The following is a 22,022-nucleotide window of genomic DNA, read 5'->3' as shown; positions in this document are numbered from 1 at the left end:
CTCAGAAGTTTGGACTATATTTTAAAGCCAGGTACACACATCCAATTTTGATTGGCCAATGATTGGGCCACTTTACCACTTCTGTGATTCCGAGCGTTTACTGGCACAATCTGTTTGTGGTGTTCAGTCTGTTGACCCTCAAACAGGAAGTGGTAAAATTGGTCACTGATTGGCCTATTAAAATTGGATGCGTGTATGCATCTTTAATCTGTCTTTCAGCACAAAATTCCAGCCAGTTTCACTGAATAGGTGTTAATTTATTTGCTGTTTACAACAAACATGTATGTACAGAACAAGTGCCTGCATAGTGAACACATACCAAAAGCATACACACACACGGACACACACATACATACATGCAGACACATGCATACATACATTACATACACGGACACACACATACATACATGCAGACACATGCATACATACATTACATACACGGGACACACACATACATACATGCAGACACATGCATACATACATTACATACACGGACACACACATACATACATGCATACATACATTACATACACGGACACACACATACATACAGACACATGCATACATACATTACATACACGGACACACACATACATACATACATACAGACACATGCATACATACATTACATACACGGACACACACATACATGCAGACACATGCATACATACATTACATACACGGACACACACATACATACATGCAGACACATGCATACATACATTACATACACGGACACACACATACATACATGCAGACACATGCATACATACATTACATACACGGACACACACATACATACATGCAGACACATGCATACATACATTACATACACGGACACACACATACATACATGCAGACACATGCATACATACATTACATACACGGACACACACATACATACATACATTACATACACGGACACACACATACATGCAGACACATGCATACATACATTACATACACGGACACACACATACATACATGCAGACACATGCATACATACATTACATACACGGACACACACATACATACATGCAGACACATACATATACACACTTACACAGGGAGTGCAAACTGAATTCTGAAGTAAGGAATAATGATAAAATGTAAGTGAATCCTGATTGGGATAACATGAACATTAAGGATGGGAAAATTGGGGTCTGACAGAGACCAACGCATATTAAAGAATTAAAGAGCACCTGTCATATTCACACAGCAGAGCCAATCGTTACTTATGATGCAGCATTTTTAAGAACAATAACTATGTGGGTGTGAACAAGGCAAAGAGGAAGTACATTTCCAGAACATTCTGTAAATCATAATTCAAACATTTTAACCCATTTTCAGCTAAAAACGATCTGCCTCCTCCATCAAACCCATCCACAATAAGTGGCAACTGTTTAACAAGAACGTAAATACCTTAATTTTGATCTCCAAATTATTCACGCTACTGCAGGTTAGCTCCCTCATGTGAAGAGGAAGGGGTGTGGCCAAGCAGTCAATCACCTTCCCTCCCATTTTTAAGAGGCAAGCCAGGGCAAGCTGTCCAGGGGCATAATTATAGGGGAGCAGCCCCAAAGCTGTAAGGGGCCCCCAACTACTAACCTTCCCTTCCTCCGATACAGGGGACTATACTTCATTCAGATTAGGCGTTTGTGTGGCTACACTTGTTATGGGTGTGAAGATCATGATGGCCGCATTGGTTTTATGGTCCTTGTTGTATGAGGCAGTCAAACAGAAAGTCCAATTTAGACCGATATCCTGAGAAGTAGATAGAAGGCAAAACACTGATCTAGCTGAGAAAATACTGCTGGCGGGTATTAGTTTGGTTTGTTTTGCAGCTGAATGAAGCAGAGTGTTTAGATCAGACTGTCATGGCTGATGTTTAGAATTCAGTCTTAAAAATTCAGATCTTAAACTGAAAATTAAAATATGATACAAATGTTCTATTTACCATTAGTTCTACACATACAATTAATCATCTCATAAGTTCATGGAGTTCATAAGTTTATTTTCAAATCAGCTTTGCCTTAAATATGCAAAAATTATTTTCAAAAAGGTGTTGGAAACCCGATCCTTCCTTTACCATAATAAACAAATCTCCAGTATTGCATACGAAAGTGATTACCAGATTCTGTGGATGTCATTCTTTTTAGAATATCAGCAGCTTATGCCATGTCATTTCTAAAACAAAATGGCTAACCAATCAGCTTCTGCTTCCTGAGGCATGAGTTCTCACTGGCTGCTCAGCTGATCATGTGACCTTCCACACAACTACAGCAGGCATAAAGTCTGCCTCACGTGGTCTGCTGTAAGGCTTGGTTGTATAGCAAACATTTAAAGGGAAACTCAGAATTTGTTAAAAATGTGATAAATAATTATCAACAACTCCATATTGTAAGTCAAGCTGATGGGAAACAAACAAAACACTATGGCTACATGATTATCTGCAGTTGCCACAACCTGAATGGTGCGTGCTTTTTTTTTGTGTGTGTGTGTGTGTGTGTGGGGGGGGGGGGGGTTAACTGCCATCAACTGCACCGCCCCTTAAATGTGTCTGTGTGTAGGGCACTGTATGTTTTTAACAAATACTCTTAGAGGGCAGTAAAATGCCGTGGGCCTTTTTTAGCGGCAGAACCCTCATTTTAGACACACACAAAAACAGCCAACATCTGAACACCGATTACTGAGCTACTAGATGTGTGCATGGAGGTTCACTTTATAGGGAAAGTCCACTTTCATTATAAAACCGCCATAAGTATGGATGTGTCCTGCACAGTCTTTTTCACAATGTACAGTTTTTTTTTAGCAGCTAGAAATAGCATTAGCAGCTTTAATACAGTTATCTCTGAGATAAGTGCACTGCTTTTGACCTTCGTCGGCAGAACTAGTCGTGCTGTAAATCCTTGGAATGCTTTGATCTATCTCTGCTAGCAGAAAATATAGAAACTGAAACCAGAAGTCCTCTATTATTGTCTCACACTGCCCCCTAGTGACAAGTGGCCATAAATACACATTACAGCAGTACCAAGTCTATAAATAAAATTGCTGGTAAAGGGTTAAAATGATCTTTTTTTATTTCAGTCTGCAGCCTGCTAAGGGCCCATTTCCACTATGCCTGAATCCAGGCTGAATCTGCAGCATAAGGAGTATATATGAGGGTTTCTGCTGGGGAAAAATTAAACATCCACCCCAACCCAGCTAGATATATGGCAAGGATTTTAGCAATCCATGTTTCAGATTCTTACTCAATGTAAACGTACAGCCCACCAGACAATAAAAGAGCTGCAAATAGAAAACATTAAATAGGAGGGTCAGCCTGCTGTCATCGCTCGAACACAGTACAAGATTTACAAAAGAAAAAATATAGGAATCCGGGCACATTTTGTACACCCAATAAGGTTGCTATAGTTGCAAAGAAGTGTGATCGTCATTTCCCAGCTTATTTAGAAAGTCCAAGGTGGGTATAAATAGAAAGGTGATGTTCAGTAGCGTCATAGGATAACCGTACTTGTGCAGCAACTGAATGCAAGTGACATTGCAGAAAAACAATAACTTAACACTATAGATGATTGCAGTCAGCCCTATGTAAGAGCCTGTTCACACCTTCTAAACAGCCTTGCACAGTCAGTGTTGTATGGAAGGTGCATTAAAGTGATAATAATTCAGGTCATTACAGCAGAGGAAAATCCACAATACTGTATACTTTGTACTGATCAGAATACAAATGACAGTTTTCAGTATCTGACAGCTTCTCATTAACCAGTAGAGTTGCTGATTTGGAGAGGGATCCCCCCCCCCCTCCTCTTTTTAAAGTGATCCCAAGCCAAAGCTCGGGATCAAAATCGGATACATACCTTAAGAGAGGGAAGCCTCAGGATCCTATTAAGGCTTCCCTCGCTAATCTAAAGCCCCCAGGTTGCTGAAGCGTGGCCCAGATGTGGAGGGGGGCCTGCAGGCAGCTCTTCTTCCTGAAGCGGGGCCGCACGAGTATGCCCACGCATGCGCAGTACCACGGATCCGGCTTACTGCGCATGCAGGCTGGGTCTGCTATTGCGCGGCCATGCTGGAGGAAAAAGAACTGCATGGCCCCAATAGGATTAGCGACAATGCAATGTCCTGCTCATCCTCTGCCTCTAATACTTTTAGCCATGGGCCCTGAACAAGCATGCAGCAGATCAGGTGTTTCTGACATTTCTGTCAAGATTAGCTGCATGCTTGTTTCTGGTGTGATTCAGACACTACTGCAGCCAAATAGATCAGCTGGTCTGCCAGGCAACTGGTATTGGTTAAAAGGAAATAAAATATGTCAGTCTCCATATACATCTTGATTCCGGTTGCCTTTAACCCCCTTGCCGATCCAATTGTGTCTGGCAAGGGGGTGGCGCAGCACTTTTTTTAAAAAAAAATTTTTTTTTCAAATCATGTAGCGAGCCCGGGGCTCGCTACATGATAGCCGCTGACAAGCGGCATCCCCCTACCTAAGCCGATCGCCGCCGGCGCTCTCTGAAAGCAGGAAATCCCGTTCAGAACGGGATTTCCTGCTGGGCTTCCCCCGTCGCCATGGCGACAGGGCGGGATGACGTCACCGACGTCATGGACGTCAGAGGGAATCCCGATCCACCCCTCAGCGCTGCCTGGCACTGAGTTGAGCTTGGAATAACCGGCAAGGAGGTTAAGGGCCTTTTCCACTGGCTGCAATTTGATTCTAGCCCATTAATTAACACGAGTTCTCAGTTTTTCTGTGCAGAAACCGCGTACGAAAACAAAACAAGCATGTTCTCTGCCTGAAGGTCATGGTTTACTGAGGAAGGAGAGCAGCAGAATGCCTGTATATCCCATCAACCCTGGACGTTCTTTTAAAAATGGAGCTTGTGTATGGGGGCTGCCGTATGTTTTTCCTTTTACACAACACCAGTTGCCTGGCAGTCCTGCTGATCTTTCTGGCTGCAGTAGCGTCTGAATCACCCACCTGAAACAAGCTTGCGGCAAATCCAGACACACTTCAGTCAGAGCACCTGATCTGCATGCTTGTTTAGGGTCTATAACTATAGACACAGGGCCAGCAGGACAGCCAGGCAACTTGCATGGTTTAAAAAGAAATTAACATGTCAGCCTCCATTTCGCTCTCATCTCATGTTCAAAAGTTTGCAACCCAAACCTGGTCATATCTGATCATAGTGAGGGTATCAATTTAGTGAAACAGCAGTTGTGCACTTTTAGTCATGTGCAGCACCTGCCATGCAAAACCTTTATACCAGTCAGGTAGTCTTGGATTCATCACAATTTCAGTCACCCCGGAGCGGTCCTCAAGATGATACGATATGACCCAGGTGAGGGAGGCAAACGCTGCGGGGGAAATGCTGAACCGTGTATTCTGTGAAATAACCCAAAGCCATTTTCAAAAAATTACTCATTTGCAAACTACAGCAGGGAGAATTCCATTATGTGATTATTTAAATCAAAACACAGAGCACATTGGTTTGTTTTTTTCTTTTTCAACATAATCTTAAAGCAAACCTGAAACAGATGAAAACAAAAAGGTTAGGTACTTATCTATGCAGAGCGATACCTCAGGTTCCTCCAGAGGCTTCCCTCATTCTCATAGAGACCACCCCCTCTGCCTGGGGCGTACCTGTAATTAGGCCACCGGAACATTTGGGGGCAGGGTAAATCCAAAAAGTGGCTCACGCTGCTCCTGCACAGGTCCCGGGCACATTAATTATTTCCCCTCCAGGTCGCCATGGATGGTGGGGAAAGATGCAACTCGGGTGACGAATTACGCTGTTTTTAAAGTAATTTATGCTCCGTCTTTTGACAGTGCCCAAATTACTGTCCAAGAGCCGCATTAGCTGTAATTCCCATTACAGCCTTTGGCGGCGCTGTTTTAGCATGATTCGTGCCTGGGACAGTTAGTTCGTTGCCATGATTCCCTTCCTGCACGAGCGTGGTTGGACTACGCCTGTGCAAGTATGACCACGCCTACCCAGAAGCACGGAACTACTGGACATGCTCGTACATGGTGGAGAACGCAACCGAGAGACTATCTCCCACAAGCTCTCGTTGGATACGTTCAGAGGGTCCACACGTGGCAATAGTGAGGGCGAGAAAGACACAGGAATCCTCTGGACCATCCAGGGGCTTTCCTCTACCCAGGTAAGCATCTAGCTTTTTTGTTTTCATCCACTTTACTAAAAGGATGCCCACCTTAAAAGTAAAAAACTATTCTATAGCCTCTTTGCCAGCCTAAAATAAAACAATAAAACAAAGAAAAACAGAGAAAACACTCACAGAAGCACATACATACTGCTGTCATTGATTGGAGAGCATTACACAGTACAGCAGCATGGGGAACTTAGCTTTGGATAGGTATTGACTACCCTGCCGGATCAGCAGTGTATTGGTCAGACTATTTGCAGCTAACGCGTAGGGAAGACGTTAAAGAACAGCCGTCACGGGAAAAACGCGGAGGCTGAGGTTTCCAACTCTCTCATAACCCCCCCCACCCCACACAATCAATGCTGATTGCCTAGCAGCTAAACATGCCAAATAGCTCACCTAGCGAACCAAAGGTGCCAATGAAAGATGCAATTTGCAGTGAGCGATCGTATTTTGATCAGATCATTCAGATCTACAGAAAGGACCATATTTATACGATCCATAGCGTTAAAATCTTTTCTCAATATTGAAACTGATTAACTACCCCGGAAAATGATAGATAATTTGTTGGGGATCAACGATCAGTTGTGCTCAGCAGCTTCTCAATTTCCATACAATACGATTTGAATAATCTGATTGAAAAAAAAGATTGTTCTTCAAAAATGGTACTGTTATTAATGAGCACCTGTATACAGTAGTGTAAGTACAGAGGTGCAGGCCCTGTGACCACAGGGGGTCCCACAGATGTAAGGGTTCATCCTGAAGATCAGGTGCTTTTGTGGCTACACTTGTTATGAGTGTGACGATTATGATGGCCACACTTGTTCTATAACCCCTGTGAGATGGGCCCTAAGGCCGTGAAGGGCACCAAGGGGAGGCAAGGGAAAGGGTTTTGCCTCTGGCGAGTAACTTAAGTGTTTACGGCCAGAGCGTTAGTCCTAGCATAGGCCTCATTTTCCATTCGTGTGCACACAAACACATGCGATCAAATAGTGCCTTTTTAGCAACTCCAGGGACCAAAATGGGGTAACTTAACAGCGTATCATGATGCAACACATCATCATCACATCCTGAAAACTGCTGTAAAACCTCTGAGTTATGTTGTGTAACACCATCTACTCCTTCTATAGCCTCTGAATGAGAAAACCAGAGAAACATCCCAGTAGTTTTACCTCATCTAAATGGTTTAACATAAACCCATCATGAAGAGTGCCAGGCTTGGCATTACCTCCTCGGCCTTCCCAGGGGCACAAACCTCAGTAGATTGGCATAGCATGACTCATGGGATGGGGGAGGGAATTCTCATACAACACAGGAGAAGTCAATAGCGGTTAAAAAAGAAAAGAGGGAAGGGGCCTATCCTACAGTGTCTCCCTGTGTGCCATTTCAGTTAATACACTTTTCTTGCATCAGTTTACTCCGATTTCAGAAAGCTGTACAGGTCTTATGGACAATGTTCTTGGGGTAAAAGAAAATTGAAATATGCTGATCAGAACTTTACAGGCAGGCAAGTAACTATTCTATAGGATTGGCAGCCTCCAAGTTTTTTTTTTGCTAACTTAAAGGAACATGGAGCTGTGGAAGAATCTATCCTCTACACAGCAGAGGCCTCCTAGGCTAAAACAGCACTGCACGCCTCTGTATGCCACCCTGAACAGTCTGTATACCACTCATCTGCAGCAAACATTCTCAGACCTTTGCTGAAACAACACATCAATATCTAACAGCAAGAGCCATCAAAAGATGAGAGGAAGAAAATATGGATATTAAGAATAGGTGCAGCTCCAGGCTACAGGGTGGTGGGGATCCAGGCTGCTGTTCTTTTTACAAAGGGCACACTCAGATACTGGGGGTAAAGCAGCAGCCAGATAGAACAGGAAGAGGCGGGAGAGACAATCCCGCTTTTATTGTGCATGGGGTGCAAAGCAGAGCCCAGGCTGCCTGAAGAGGTGATGGAGATCACCGACCCTGTATCCTAACGTGACGTGTCGCTGTCCTGTGCGCTGGAAGTCACGTGACACCTCTGTGACGACGAATGCTGAACTTCCAATCACAGAAATGGCAGAGCAAACTGTGACGTTCCCAGACCGGCCAAAGCCGCTTCAAAGATCTGTGTGAAAAGAAACAGAAGGGGTTATGTCACAGAGGGAAGGGCTAATTCACCAATCACTGTGTCAATCCTGTCACCTCTACATAATCGCATGTAAAACAATGAGGGTAGGGCATATTTCAGCTGTGAGAGCGCAGAGACCAGCCATACTCCTCTCCCAAACACTCGCACTACTTGTAAAGTCTATTTTCATCCCAAAAGGTTTACTTTAGTTTTGAATAATAAGGGTTTTTTTTTGTTTTGTTTTGTTTAATAAAATTGTCTCTCCACCTGACAGAATGTGTTTACTTCCTGTTCAGAAAGGAAGCATTTTAATATTTCCAGTGGGGACAGGTACAGTCACAGATGACTAACCAGGACAAATATGGTTAGAGGAAGAACCACTGTAAACTTATCACTGTCCTTCAATTCTTGTCTCTAGGACTACAAAGGTTCTAGGAGGTGCCTGGTACAGGGACACAAGAAGGAGGGAGGAAGAACCTGTCAGAAGACACACCCCTCACACGATCAAAAACTAACAGAAAATAAATAGATGAAGCAGAAACATGTAACCAGTAGGGATGATCAAAGATATGCAAATTGTTCCGAGTTAATGCAAATGTATGCAATTTTTTATGAAAAATGTATGCAGTTTGAAAATTGACCAATCACTTTAAACCCAGGTTTAAATGAATTGGTCCTTTTTCAAGCTGCATATATTTGCATAATGTTGGAACAATTTGCATCTCATTGATCATCCCTAGTAACCAGTAGCAACAAGTGCTCTGTTCCTGTAACCACTGTCAGCATGCACACAGCTTATGCTGGTGTGTGCATGGTGCACATGAATGTATATTGTAGCACCCTTGTGGGATTAGTATGAAGTAATATCTGTCCCAAGAGAGGACATCGGGATATGTGCTCCTAAAAGGTTGATGCACTGTATGCTTGTACTATGCATTTTATAGGGCCATCCTTATGCTAGGTACACACCGTACAAAATCTAGTTAGATTTACCTGCCAGATAGATAATTTCCAACAAGTTGGAAATGATGTAACCATCTATCTGCCAGCAATTAAGCATTGTTCTACTCAGCAGGAGATAACCAGAAGACAATGCACCAGAGATAATGACCAGTCTCTACCAGTACTTTACAGAAAATAATTTAACAGAAAAATCTAATGCTGGGCATAGACGGCTCGATTTTGATGCTCAATCGATTCCCCGCTCGATTCTGCAGGCGATTCTCTTATCTTCCGCTTGTTTTTCTGATCTTTTTCAATGATGTGTTCAATGATGAATCGAGCTGGAAAACGATTGGGCGGGAGATCGGACGTGTCGGAAATTATCTATCGAGCCATCTACCGTATTTTCCGCCGTATAAGACTATAAGACGCACAGAGGTTTAGAGGTCACAAAATATATATATATATATATATATATATATATATATATATATATATATATATATATATATATATATATATACACACATACACTAAACCTGGTGCGTCCATATTCCAGGAGCATCTTGTACATGTTCTCCCCCAAATGGTGTCCGCCTGTGTCCCCTCCTGTGTCCCTTATGTGCCCTCCTATGTCCATTATGTGTTCTCCTGTTTACCTTTATGTGTTCTCCTGTGTCTCTTTACGTGCCCTCTTGTGTCCATGATGTTTTCACCTGTGTCTCTTTTTGCGACCTCCTGTGTCCCATATGTGTGTACCAGTGTCCCTTTATGTGTCCCATATGTGTGTACCTGTGTCGCTTTATGTGTCCCATATGTGTGTACCTGTGTCCCTTTCTGTGTCCCATATGTGTGTACCTGTGTCCCTTTCTGTGTCCCATATGTGTGTACCTGTGTCCCATATGTGTGTACCTGTGTCCCATATGTGTGGCCATTCCCTGGTGCCAAGTGGGTGGTCGCTCTCTCCCTGTGTCTCTGATGCCCGTGCACAAGTGCATCAGTAATGTTCAGGCAGCCGGATCACATACAGCATGGCCGCCGCCGGGAACTGCCTCTTGTGTAATGCTGCTGGCGGCTCTTGTCCCGTGTGCCCGCTCGTTCTACTGCGTCTCCGCTCCACCATTTGCCGATGTAAATATCGGGCAGCTGGTTTCCCTATCGCCGCGAGGATTGCAGACCTTGTCCCCTGTGCGCGGCTGGCTCTATTGAAAGGCTCGTTCTGATTGCGTCATCAGTACGAGCCTTTCAATAGAGTCACAGGGGACAAGGTCTGCAATCCTTGCGGCGATAGGGAAGCCAGCTGCCCGATATTTACATCGGCAAATGGTGGAGCGGAGATGCAGTAGAACGAGCGGGCACACAGGACAAGAGCCGCCAGCAGCATTACACAAGAGGCAGTTTCCGGCGGCGGCCATGTGGTATGTGATCCGGCTGCCTGAACATTACTGATACACTTGTGCACGGGCATCAGAGACATGGGGAGTGGGCACACACAGGCAGGGAATCTCCGACATGGCGGCGGTTCGTATCGGTGGGCGTTCGGAGGTCGGGGATTCCCTGCCGTTGCCGTATAAGACGCAGGGACTTTTTCTCCCCATTTTTGGGGGAGAAAAAGTGCGTCTTATACGGCGGAAAATACTGTAAATGGTTTAGAACCGAGCTGTGTATTCCCAGCATAACAGGAACATCTAACCGAAAATTGTAGGAATTCTGGGGAGCCTGTAAATGACTAAAAGCCAGAGTCTCTGTTACAAAATAAGTAAAATGTACCTCACACCAGGCTAATTGCATGATGTGTACTTACCTGGGGCTTTCTCCAGCCCCATGAGGACTGTGGGCTCCACCGCTGAGATGTTAGCTTGGCCAATTGTGGCCAGTCGTGCTCTTCTGAGCATGCGCTGCACTACCATGGCTGGGAGCATTCTGCGTGGACTGGCCAAACTAACAGAGCTCAGAAAGGGAGAAAAGAGCAGCTGGGAAGGACGGTGATAGAGCCCAAAGTGCGTACACACACACTACACACACACACACACACACACACACACACACATACTATATACACACACACACACTCTATACACACACTACACACTACACACACACACACACACTAAACACTGGACTTGTAAAGTAAACAGTGGCAGCGATGAGCTTATCTTTCAGAACAAAACTACAAACTACAATAGGAAATTCAAATATCTGCATTGATCAGAGCCTCATTTTATATTATTTTAAAAAACACAATTGTAAGCACTCATTCTTTTGTGCATGTCATTGACAATCACCATTAAAGTCTAACAAGCATGCAAATTGTATGCATCCTGGAAAACGGCCAATCAAAAAAATAGCAGTCAATAGCGATGGGCAAGTAGATGCAAATTCATGCAACTTTTTGCCGCTTGAAAATGAACCAATCAAATTTAACCTCAGCAGAATTTGATTGGTTCATGTTCAAGCTGCAAAAAAATGTGCATACATTTGCATCAACTCGAAGTTATTTGCATCTACTTCACCATTACTAGTAGTCCGAGCATCTGATTGGTCCAGTTCCAAGTCATATCAAATTTACATTACATGGTACCTGTAGTCAGGGTGAGGAAAAAAAAAAAAAAAAAAAAAAAAAGATACCTCAGTTGGGGGAAGCCTCTGGAAGGTCCTGGGGATTCCCTTCTTGTGCTGCACTGGGACCCTCTAAACATCTTCAACATGAAAGGGAAATAGAGCCGAAGCTTAGGCTCAAAAAGTGTTATTTACCTAAAGATAAAGAAGCCTCAGGAATCTACTGAGGCTTCCCCCCGTGCTCCCATGTCCCCCGTCACTGAGCGCAGCCCCTCTCCACACCGGGCCACGCTCCTCTCCTGTTACAAGCAGACATGCTAAAGCTCCCCCCCCCCCCCCCCGTGCTCCCATGTCCCCCGTCACTGAGCGCAGCCCCTCTCCACATCGGGCCACGCTCCTCTCCTGTTACAAGCAGACAGGCTAAAGCCCCCCCCCCCCGTGCTCCCATGTCCCCCGTCACTGAGCGCAGCCCCTCTCCACATCGGGCCACGCTCCTCTCCTGTTACAAGCAGACAGGCTAAAGCCCCCCCCGTGCTCCCATGTCCCCCGTCACTGAGCGCAGCCCCTCTCCACACCGGGCCACGCTCCTCTCCTGTTACAAGCAGACAGGCTAAAGCCCCCCCCCCCGTGCTCCCATGTCCCCCGTCACTGAGCGCAGCCCCTCTCCACACCGGGCCACGCTCCTCTCCTGTTACAAGCAGACAGGCTAAAGCCCCCCCCGTGCTCCCATGTCCCCCGTCACTGAGCGCAGCCCCTCTCCACATCGGGCCACGCTCCTCTCCTGTTACAAGCAGACAGGCTAAAGCCCCCCCCGTGCTCCCATGTCCCCCGTCACTGAGCGCAGCCCCTCTCCACATCGGGCCACGCTCCTCTCCTGTTACAAGCAGACAGGCTAAAGCCCCCCCCGTGCTCCCATGTCCCCCGTCACTGAGCGCAGCCCCTCTCCACATCGGGCCACGCTCCTCTCCTGTTACAAGCGGACATGCTAAAGCCACGTGAGCACAGCAGCGCATGCGCAGTACCACAGAGAGGTTTGTTTACAAACAGGCTGCTCCGGCTTACTGCGCATGCGTGGCAGTGCTGAAGGTAGAGGAAGTGCACAGCCTTGTCTTCCGGGGGGGAATAGCAGCCTTCCCTCTCTTTAGGTAAATATCTAATTTTGTACCCGATCTTTCGCTCCGGTACACTTTAATGTCAAAGATTGCTCATGGCCGTGCTCCCCTTCCTGCATGAGCGCGGTTGCACTGCGCAGGGGAAAAGTAGGCATGGAGCTGCTCATGCACAGCTTTTTTCTCTACGCATGAACGGCTCTTCCTACTGTGCAGGCACAAACCCACTGGTGCCTGCGCAGTGCAGCCGCACTAATTTACAGAGTGGAGCTCAGCCTGGCCGGCAGCATGAGGGTCTTGGAAGTCTATGGGAAGCCTCTGGAACATTGAAAGATTCCCCCTAGTGAGGTTAGTATATAACTTTTTTCTTTCTCTGATTACAGGTTTACTTTAAATTTGGACGCAAGCTGGAATTATTTACATCTCACTGAGTATCTCTACTCTTTAATAAGCAAAATAAATGGTGTGGGCAGGACAGTCACTAAAGTCACACAGTCATACATTACCTGTGGTCACATGGTGCGACTGTACTCAATGCCACTCTTTGCTGAGATGCCAGACCAGGGTAGCAAGCTGCGCAGCAGAGTGTGAGCCTGGCGATAGATCCTCTGTGGAAGAGTGCAGGGACTGAGCCCGGCTAGCGCAGAGCCTAGGTGCTGCAAATAGTCCGTATATTGCGGTTAAGGAAAATAAAAGCAGGAAGTTTAAAAGTGCAAAGAATCTTACTAAACCTGTAATGCAAGCGTGCCTCTATATGCTGCTCTCTGCATGTCGGCAGGGCAGTTTACAAGCATGGCGGAACTGTGCGCTTGCTGTATAGTTCAGCTGCTGAGGAACGCCATTCATTTAGGGCCCTTTTTCACAGGCTGTGATTTGCTTCAAAAGCGCATCACAGCAGTTTTGCCGATCGCTAGAGCACTGCGATTTACATTTAAGTTGCGGTGCTCATTTCCCACTAGTGCACATCGCCTTTTCCGCGCACGCAAATATCGGGCTGCGCAATTCTTGCCTTGGTCGTGCTTGTTCTCCCGTCAGATAAATGACGCAATCGTGGCTAGTGGAAATTGCCGCTTGTGCGCACACACCACTCGCGGGCGGAAACGCAGGCAGCAGTGGAAAAGAGCCCTGACTGTGTAATGCAAGTAGTAAATGTAGTAGTAACATGTAATCACATTAGCAAACTGATTATATTGCCAGACACAAAGGTGTTGCTTTGCCTTCCACAATATAAATAACGTTTTTACTGTTTCATTGTCTCTGCTCAATGACACATTCATTGAAGTATGCCAGAGCTACAATCTATGAACTAATGACCCTTTTTATCCATTTCCTGCTCTCAGAAGCCATTTACTGTCCCAACTGGACAGAAACTGTCACATGCATGCCTGATCTTGCAGGCAGAAAGAAAAAGGAACACAGCATAGTTGTATGCTTGGCTCTATACATACAAATGTCTATATTACATCATGTTACATGTCACCTTGTGTATCCTTTATGCCTCTTTTCCACGGACTGTTGAGCTGTGTGCTCAGCAAGCAGTTACCAGGCAGCAGCAAGCAGTTGGGAGAGTTTAAAATGGACTATAGGATTAGGTTTTGTTTTTTTTTGTTGTTTTTTTTAATCTATTGTGAGCAACTGCTGACTTTATTTTAATCACAAAAACTTGCTCGAATTATAAATAATTATTCATAAAAATTGTATCTCTAATGGTTCTAATGGTCATCTGTGTGGCCGTAGCCTTAGAGATCGGCTCCTTGTCCGATGCTCCAGTGCTCCTTGAGAAAATGAACAAGCAACTTCACTTTTTTTAAAAATAACAATCCAAGAAGCTGTTAAAGGGACGCCGAGCACCTCTCATGGGCATGCCTTTAAGACTCCTACCAGTACTGCAAAGTACTTAAAGATGCATACCTTTCTGTAGCTTGTGCTCTCTTTCATTTGATGCCGGAATCACCGTTCTACACCAAATAGTTTTCGTTCGATTTCAATTTAAAAATCGCAGCTGCCATCTTGGCCATGTTATAACTTTTGGGTCATCCCTGTCTTCTCTATTAGATAAGTGCATCACTGAATGAAGCAGGAAGAGGAAGTGACACGCATGGCCATTGCAAGAGGCTCCGCCAGAGGGGTCATAGCACGACTTTGTTGGAAGTCGTCTGTCTTAAAGGCATGCCCATGAGAAGTGGTCGGAGACCCTTTAAAATCTTGCAATTCACTGTATGGTTAATATGTTAATGTGCGCCTACAATCTGCTAATAAAAAAGAAAAAAAAAAAAAAGAAAGGAAAAAAAAGTCAAGGGCGTCATAGGTTTTGCCCACCTTTAACACCATAGGTGCAGAACTACTGTGCCTGTGCAGTAGAGACCAGATGACGTCACTTACACCTCGTGACCCGTGGCGTGGAGCGCACATAAAGCCGACTTTTTCACCGCTGGACGCCGGGAGGGAGAAGAGCTGCGGAAATGGCACCGATCAACTGCCAGGAGCTGGAAGAAGCCCCAGGTAAGTGCAGTTTGTTTTGCGGGGCACGGAAGAGGGACCAACAAGGGAGCAGTAAGCCTCTGCACTGCTCCCACACACCTCTCTATAGCCTTAGAGTCAGTCTCATATTGAGAACTACTGGCATCAACTATCAACATCCAGTGTAATGCTGGGTACACATGATGCATTTTCCTGTCCAACTGACGGGTACCGTATTTTTCGGACCATAAGACACACTTTTTCTCCCCCAAAAGTGGGGAAAAAAGTACCTGTGTCTTATAGTCCGAACGTAACCTACCCTGGTGCTTGTTTCCCTGTATAACAAAATAGGACCTAAGCGAGCGGCAGCAGTGCTATCCAGAGCGGCATAGCAGCAGCCGCTGTAACTATGCACACTACTTGTCCTTTGATTTTAATCTCCCCAGCGTGCCCCGCAGCAGCATGATCCACAAGGTTTCCATGTGGCATAGGAGAAGCCGCCGTTATCAGCGCCGTTATCCCGGCTGACAGGCAATTCAGCCGCTATAGCGGCAGATTCCTTCCTTCCGTACTACCTTGTTTACGTACATCACCCCATGACCCGTCGCACGTGCAACGCAGGTCAGAGGGCGCCAGTAAACAAGTTAGTATGGAAGGAAGGACTCTGCCGGCATAGCGGCTGAATTGCCCGTCAGCCGGGATCGCTCTAATCGGGTCTGACGCTGGGCAAGATCAAAGGACGAACATTGGAGATTAAGGCAGGCGGCTTATCCTGGGCGAGTTTAAAGGACCAGCATTAGAGATAACAGCGGGTGACAGCTTCTGGGCGAGATCAAAGGACCAGCTATGCTGATAACGGCGGCTTCTCCTATGCCACATGGAAACATTGTGGATCATGCTGCTGCGGGGCACGCTGGGGGGATGAAGATCAAAGGACAAGCTGCTATGACCCTTAGAAATACTGTGGATCACACTGGTGCTGCTGCTCCCATCATTTACATGGCATGGACACCCAGACTGGTCCCAGCTACTGCCACCCAGGCTGGTAAGATTTCCTTTAATGTACCGTAAATGTATTGTTTAGTTAGTGTAGCTGGGGAAAGAAAGGGGGGTTGTGTAGTGCAGTGTAGCTGGGGGGGGGGGGGGGGGGGCAGGGTTAGTGTAACTTGGCAGTGTAACAAGGTCCATAAGACACTCCTGGACCATGGATGCACCCAGGTTTAGTAAAAAAAAAAATCCCTGGTTTTTACCCCCTAAACCTGGGTGTGCTTTGTGTACGGTAATCTGAGAGTAAATTGCTTAGTGTGTACACAACCAAAGTGCTCCTGATCAAGAACAGGATGGATTTTCCCGTGATAACTTTGGAAAAAAATCGAACCCGTTATGGAATGGGAGCAGTTCGGACATGGAAATAATCGCTTAATTCTCGTTGATCGGAGGGGAAATAGCATTGTGTACCCAGCATAAGGGAATTACAATTTCCACTCAGACAAGGACTGGCGTGAATGGTGAAATATACCCAAAGTAAGGTATAAGTATACACTGGAAGATAAAGTGAGGAATACAGCATGCTGCCTGACGCAGAAAGCCTCCAAGAAAGGATATATCACAGTCCAGGGTGGGTGGCCACCATTAAGGTATAAGACATAAGTGTAGGCATCTTGGAGCACTCCCCGAATGGAGTAGTAGTAGGGCAGATAGTGGTGCTGATGGAAGTGGCGGTTCTCATAGAAGCGGATGGCACTGCTGTTGGTGGTGAGGACGTGCAGGTACAGAGCTTTACAGAGATCCTGGGCAGTGTTGGAGATGTGACTCTTCAGACTCTCCAGCAGTAGAGAACCTGATGGGAGAATGACAAGTCACTGCAAAATGTCACACTTACATTATGCATAAGTCGTGAGAACCCAGTAAAAATGCCTAGAACTGAAGATTAGGGATAATCAATGTGATGCAAATATTTCCAAGTTCATGAAGAATTATATATGCAGATTATGTAGTCAGAGAACAAAGGTAGCATGCACCATCTGTCTATGAACGTAACGTTTATTGCAGATATACATCCAACTGTGGCAATCAGAGTAAAACAATCAGTAGTGGCATACCTTTACTGTGCTCATGGTGGCTGCGGGTAACAGAGGTGGGAATGAGGGAAGACGGTGGGCCTAGCGATGGCTGTTTCACGTGCTAGACGGACGCTTTGTCACGCTGCGTGAGCACAGTAAAGGTATGCCACTACTGATTGTTTTACTCTTATTGCCACAGTTGGATGCACTACGTTCATTGACAGATGGTGCATGCTACTTTTGTTCTCTGACTACATAATCTGCATACTTTGTTCTACACCATCAAGCGGAGCACACGTCTAGCAAGCATCCAGCTGCAGGGGTCTGTTTATGCCACTGTGTACACCTTCTCTATATCACAGAAGTCACATTTAAAGGGGAAGTGCCACACGGCTCCTGTTCTTTGAATTGCAGTATTAATTATATATGCAGCTTGAAAATGGACCAATCAATTTAAACCTGGGTGGGACCTGACTGGTCCATTTTCAAGTTGCATATATTTGCATAAAGATTTACATAATTCTGCATGAAATATTTGCATCTCATTGATCATCCCTACTGAAGATTACTGTCACTGCGGCTACCATGCCCAAGCTGCAGCAAACTTGGCTACAAAATTTACCATATAATCCTCGGCTATAAGTCGGGAAATTTTGGACTGACTCAAACCGAATACAGAAAAGTATAAGCGTCATCTTATACTGATCGGAGACAGATCTGTTGGCCGCCATAAACCTCAGGCTGATCACCGATCAATTTCAGCATGAAATCTTTCAGGAATCGGCCTTGTGACTCCACCTCGCTGTCCCCCTTATGTTTTGTGTCGCCAACACCCCCCTCCCCCTCCCCACACGTTATAGTTTATGTGTCCGCCATCCGCGCTGGGTATCCTCATTGTACTTCTGCATTTGCGCCCCCCTCGTGGTTGCAGACGTTTTAGCATGTGAGGCGCATGCGTGAATTCACACACGTGCTCCACACGTGCTATATGCCGATGGTCACGTGGGACCCGAATGCAGAAATAAAGCATGGACACTAAGCGCGCACGGACACTCAGCGCGGACGGCAGGCAGGAAAAGTATAACTGTACGGGCACTGGGGAGGGGAGGATGCTCTTGGCAGCACTGTTTTACCATCAGATTCAATAATTATGCAATCTGATGGTCGATCGGCCGCCAAGTCTACAGGTGTATGGCCACCTGAAGTAGAACAGTGGAGTGCACAGTATCTTCACACCCTCTTCCTCCCCAGTAATTAGCTGCATATATTTCTATTGCAGCAGATCTATCAACACAATCACTACGGGGTTTTTTTCTTCCCCATTTACAGTTAGAAGACAGTAGTCATCTGCATGTGTTCTGAGAGTAAATGCCCTACTTACAGATTAAGAAGACTTTAGAACTAGTCCTATATTATAAAACCCGTGTCTCTGCGTCCCCTCCTGTGCCCGTGTCCGTACTTTTGCACTACTGTGCCTATGTAGCACCTGAGCGGCAGTTGGGACAGGAGGAGGACGGGGCCAGGGGAGCGGGTGCACGCAGTGTGCGCGGGCTGTGCAAGCATGAGTGCTTACATGTGGTGCCGGTCACAGTGGAGGGAGGAGAGGGGGGTTGTGAGTGAGGCCTAGAGCCCATTATGTTAACGGGCTTGGGCTTGCTAGTTTTGTATCATTTCCCTGAAATGTCACACTGGTAAAACAGTGTAAAAACCAGTGCAATACTGTTGTAAGAATAAGAAGTGGTGGATTGCAATACTAGTGTGAAGCTGCCTCACTGGGGAGGGGGGGGGGGGGGAGCTGTTAGCCTGTACTATAGGTGTTTTATTCCTCACACAATTTAATTTCATACAGCTATCAGTCACATCTCTCTTCCTTTCACAGCCGGCCAGCAGGTTTACCGCAAGACAGGAAAGCCACATTCCTTTATGAAAGAAGATCTATCTGGATTGATTGACACAATTCAGTCCATTCTACCTCAGGAATTGCTCTGACTGCTGCTCTTTTTTACCATTAAAATACTATCGCGAGTCCCCCTATTCTGCGTTAAAGAAAACCCGAGGTGAGAGTGATATGGAGGCTGCCATATTTATTTCCTTTTAAAGGACAACTTTAGTGGGAGGTATGTGAAGGCTGCCATATTTTGTTTCCTTTTAAGCAATACCAGTTGCCTGGCAGTCCTGCTGATCTATTTGGCTGTAGTAGTTTCTGAATGACACCACAAACAAGCATGCAGCTAATCTTGTCAGATCTGACAATAATGTCAGACACGCCTGATCTGCTGCATGCTTGTTCAGGGGCTATGGCTAAAAGTATTAGAGGCAAAGGATAAGCAGGACAGCCAGGCAACTGGTATTGCTTAAAGGGAAATAAATATGGCAGCCTCCATATCCCTTTCACCTCGGGTTCACTTTAAAGCTGCCACAGTTCAGCTTGCCTCACTCAGCAGATTCTCTCACAGACTGCACCACTCTGGAGAGCCCCACCCATCTCCTCTGGTTTTACAAGTTTTAGTAGAAAACCTCACCCTCTTTAGAAGTCTGAGACAGTTCTGCATGATTTCTTGCTCAGACACTACTGCATTGATGAATCTGCCCCAGTGTGCAGCTACCTATCATGCATCCAAATATCACAACCAAGGCCAGATATATAATTTTTGTGCCCCTAGGCAAACATGTTGCGTCTCCCCTTTTTTGTGCAGCAGCGCCCCTCCCATTCCATGGGCAGCCCCCTCTTCCATGTGTATCATCCATGTACAGCATCCACTTTCTTTCTAGAATAGCTCTCTTAGCATTAGTTTCCCTTTTTCTTGTGTTGCTCCCTATTTTTCTCCTCATTTTTTTAATTGTAAGCAACCCCTCTATCATGTCCAGCCGCCCAAGGCCTGTGCCTTTTCAGAAATTTTGCTGATTATAATAAGGCTTCAACAGGTCCAGAAAGCTCTAGTATATGGCCATGAACATATATGGCACACATCCTTCCCGTGTAGCACAGGCCAAAGCACTTACTGTATAGCTTGGGTGGGAAGCCTGCCTAGACTTCCACTACAACAATGGCACCAGGTCTGTTTTCGGCAAATAGACTGCAATGTTTAGGGCTGGGTCTGAAGATGGCAGGTCTGTCAGTGGTCACTGGGACAGATTTATCAACCGTGTCTGAGACAAAATATTAGTAGGTTTTTCGAAATCCGTGCAGAACTGTCTCAGGCATCTTAAGAAATCATTAGATTAGTGCAGATTCCTTCTTAAACTGTTGTAAAATAGGAGGAGCAAGGAAGGTCTCTCAGACAGTGCAGTGCGTGAGGGGAATTGCCGTTGCTGAGGTAACCAACACACCTGCTGTATTGATAGCAGCAGGCTCTGAGCAGGAATTCAGCAAGGGGGGGGGGGGGAAGAGCACATCACAAATCATGCCTAACCTGCACTCTGTAATCATGTCTAGCCTGCAGTTCTATAGAACTATAGAAAAGTTCTGTAGAACTGCTATCAAGCACTTCTTAATCTATGCCAGTTTAGGGATGGATTTGCACTTTTCTTAAAGGGGTTCTTTCGCGAAAAAAGTAGGCAGTTAAAAAAATGTGACAGATGACAGGTTTTGGGCCAGTCCATCTTTTTAAGGGGGATTCTCAGGGCTTTCCTTGTTTTCAACAGTATTTCCTGAACAGCAGTTTAACTGCCAAAATAGCAAGATACCAGCCGGCCTCCCTAATCACTTGCACACTATTATGTCAGTTAGATTTTGCAACTGCTGTTCAGGAAATGCTGTTGAAAACAAAGAAAGCCCTGAGAATCCCCCTTAAAAAGATGGACTGGCTCAAAACCTGTCATCTGTCACATTTTTAACTGCCTACTTTTTTCGCGAAAGAACCCCTTTAACTGTAGTGCAGCTCTAGAAATTCATGCTTAACTGCCACTATTACCCAGGATTTCAGAAGGTTCTTATCATGCAGAACTGTTCTCCCTGTTGGTTAGAACAGATTAAGAAGAAAAAAAGCTGTCTGTAATGCGTTGATAAATCCCCCCATTGACCTGATATCTGCACACTCAAATATCATCTGTACGGCTAAATTGTAAATATCAGATCTGCAGTTAATCAATGCAGATAGTTGATATAAGCATCAATAGTTATCAATGCCACAAATTGAGTCATGTATAGGCACCCCGAGGCTGTAAAAACAGAGCAGAAGTTGAAATGCTGTAACCCTTCACAGCACATACAGGGTTATGTCTCTCTGGATCATACCATGAGAAAAGACAGGGTTCTTTGATCATGCTATATTCATGGAATGTTCCTCTAACAAATGGAATATCACAGATGCAGCTTTTATAAAATTGACTATTGTGATACAGTAACACACATAATTAATATATATATAAAGTCAGCGCAGGTCTATAGTAATACAGCTTTCATCATTTTTTGGTATACAGGATCTTCGAACAAAAGGGTAAAGAAGCAAGGCTTACCAGATTCCAACAACCCACATTATAAGGTTGTAAACGAGTTTGATAGGTGGTCCGCAGAACTTTCAAATGGTGTCGTTTCACCAGCGATGTTGCACACTACAGATTCCTCCGGAATATAGTAGATATCCTGAGATCGCAGAGACTCACCAAAGGGGA

General features: G+C 45.4%; 1 protein-coding gene across 5 annotated transcripts in view; it reads right to left on the bottom strand.

Moving 5' to 3' along the window:
• Window positions 1–22,022, bottom strand: part of NAA60 (N-alpha-acetyltransferase 60, NatF catalytic subunit) — a 98,950-nt gene that overhangs the window by 56,687 nt on the left and 20,241 nt on the right. For 4 of the 5 annotated variants that reach the window (XM_068244356.1, XM_068244353.1, XM_068244355.1 and 1 more), the window contains 3 exons: window positions 16,951–17,185; window positions 13,392–13,554; window positions 237–8,272 (listed from right to left, as the gene is read on the bottom strand). In XM_068244356.1, the coding sequence (XP_068100457.1) occupies window positions 13,398–13,554; window positions 16,951–17,185 (392 nt within the window). In that variant the 3' untranslated portion in view covers window positions 237–8,272; window positions 13,392–13,397. Of the gene's footprint in view, window positions 1–236; window positions 8,273–13,391; window positions 13,555–16,950; window positions 17,186–22,022 lie in introns of those variants that run through there. The other variant, XM_068244354.1, reaches the window with a different exon arrangement.

This window comes from Hyperolius riggenbachi, chromosome 7, assembly GCF_040937935.1.
Source record: "Hyperolius riggenbachi isolate aHypRig1 chromosome 7, aHypRig1.pri, whole genome shotgun sequence".
NCBI lineage: Eukaryota > Metazoa > Chordata > Amphibia > Anura > Hyperoliidae > Hyperolius > Hyperolius riggenbachi.
This window is presented reverse-complemented; position numbering and strand designations above follow the sequence as displayed.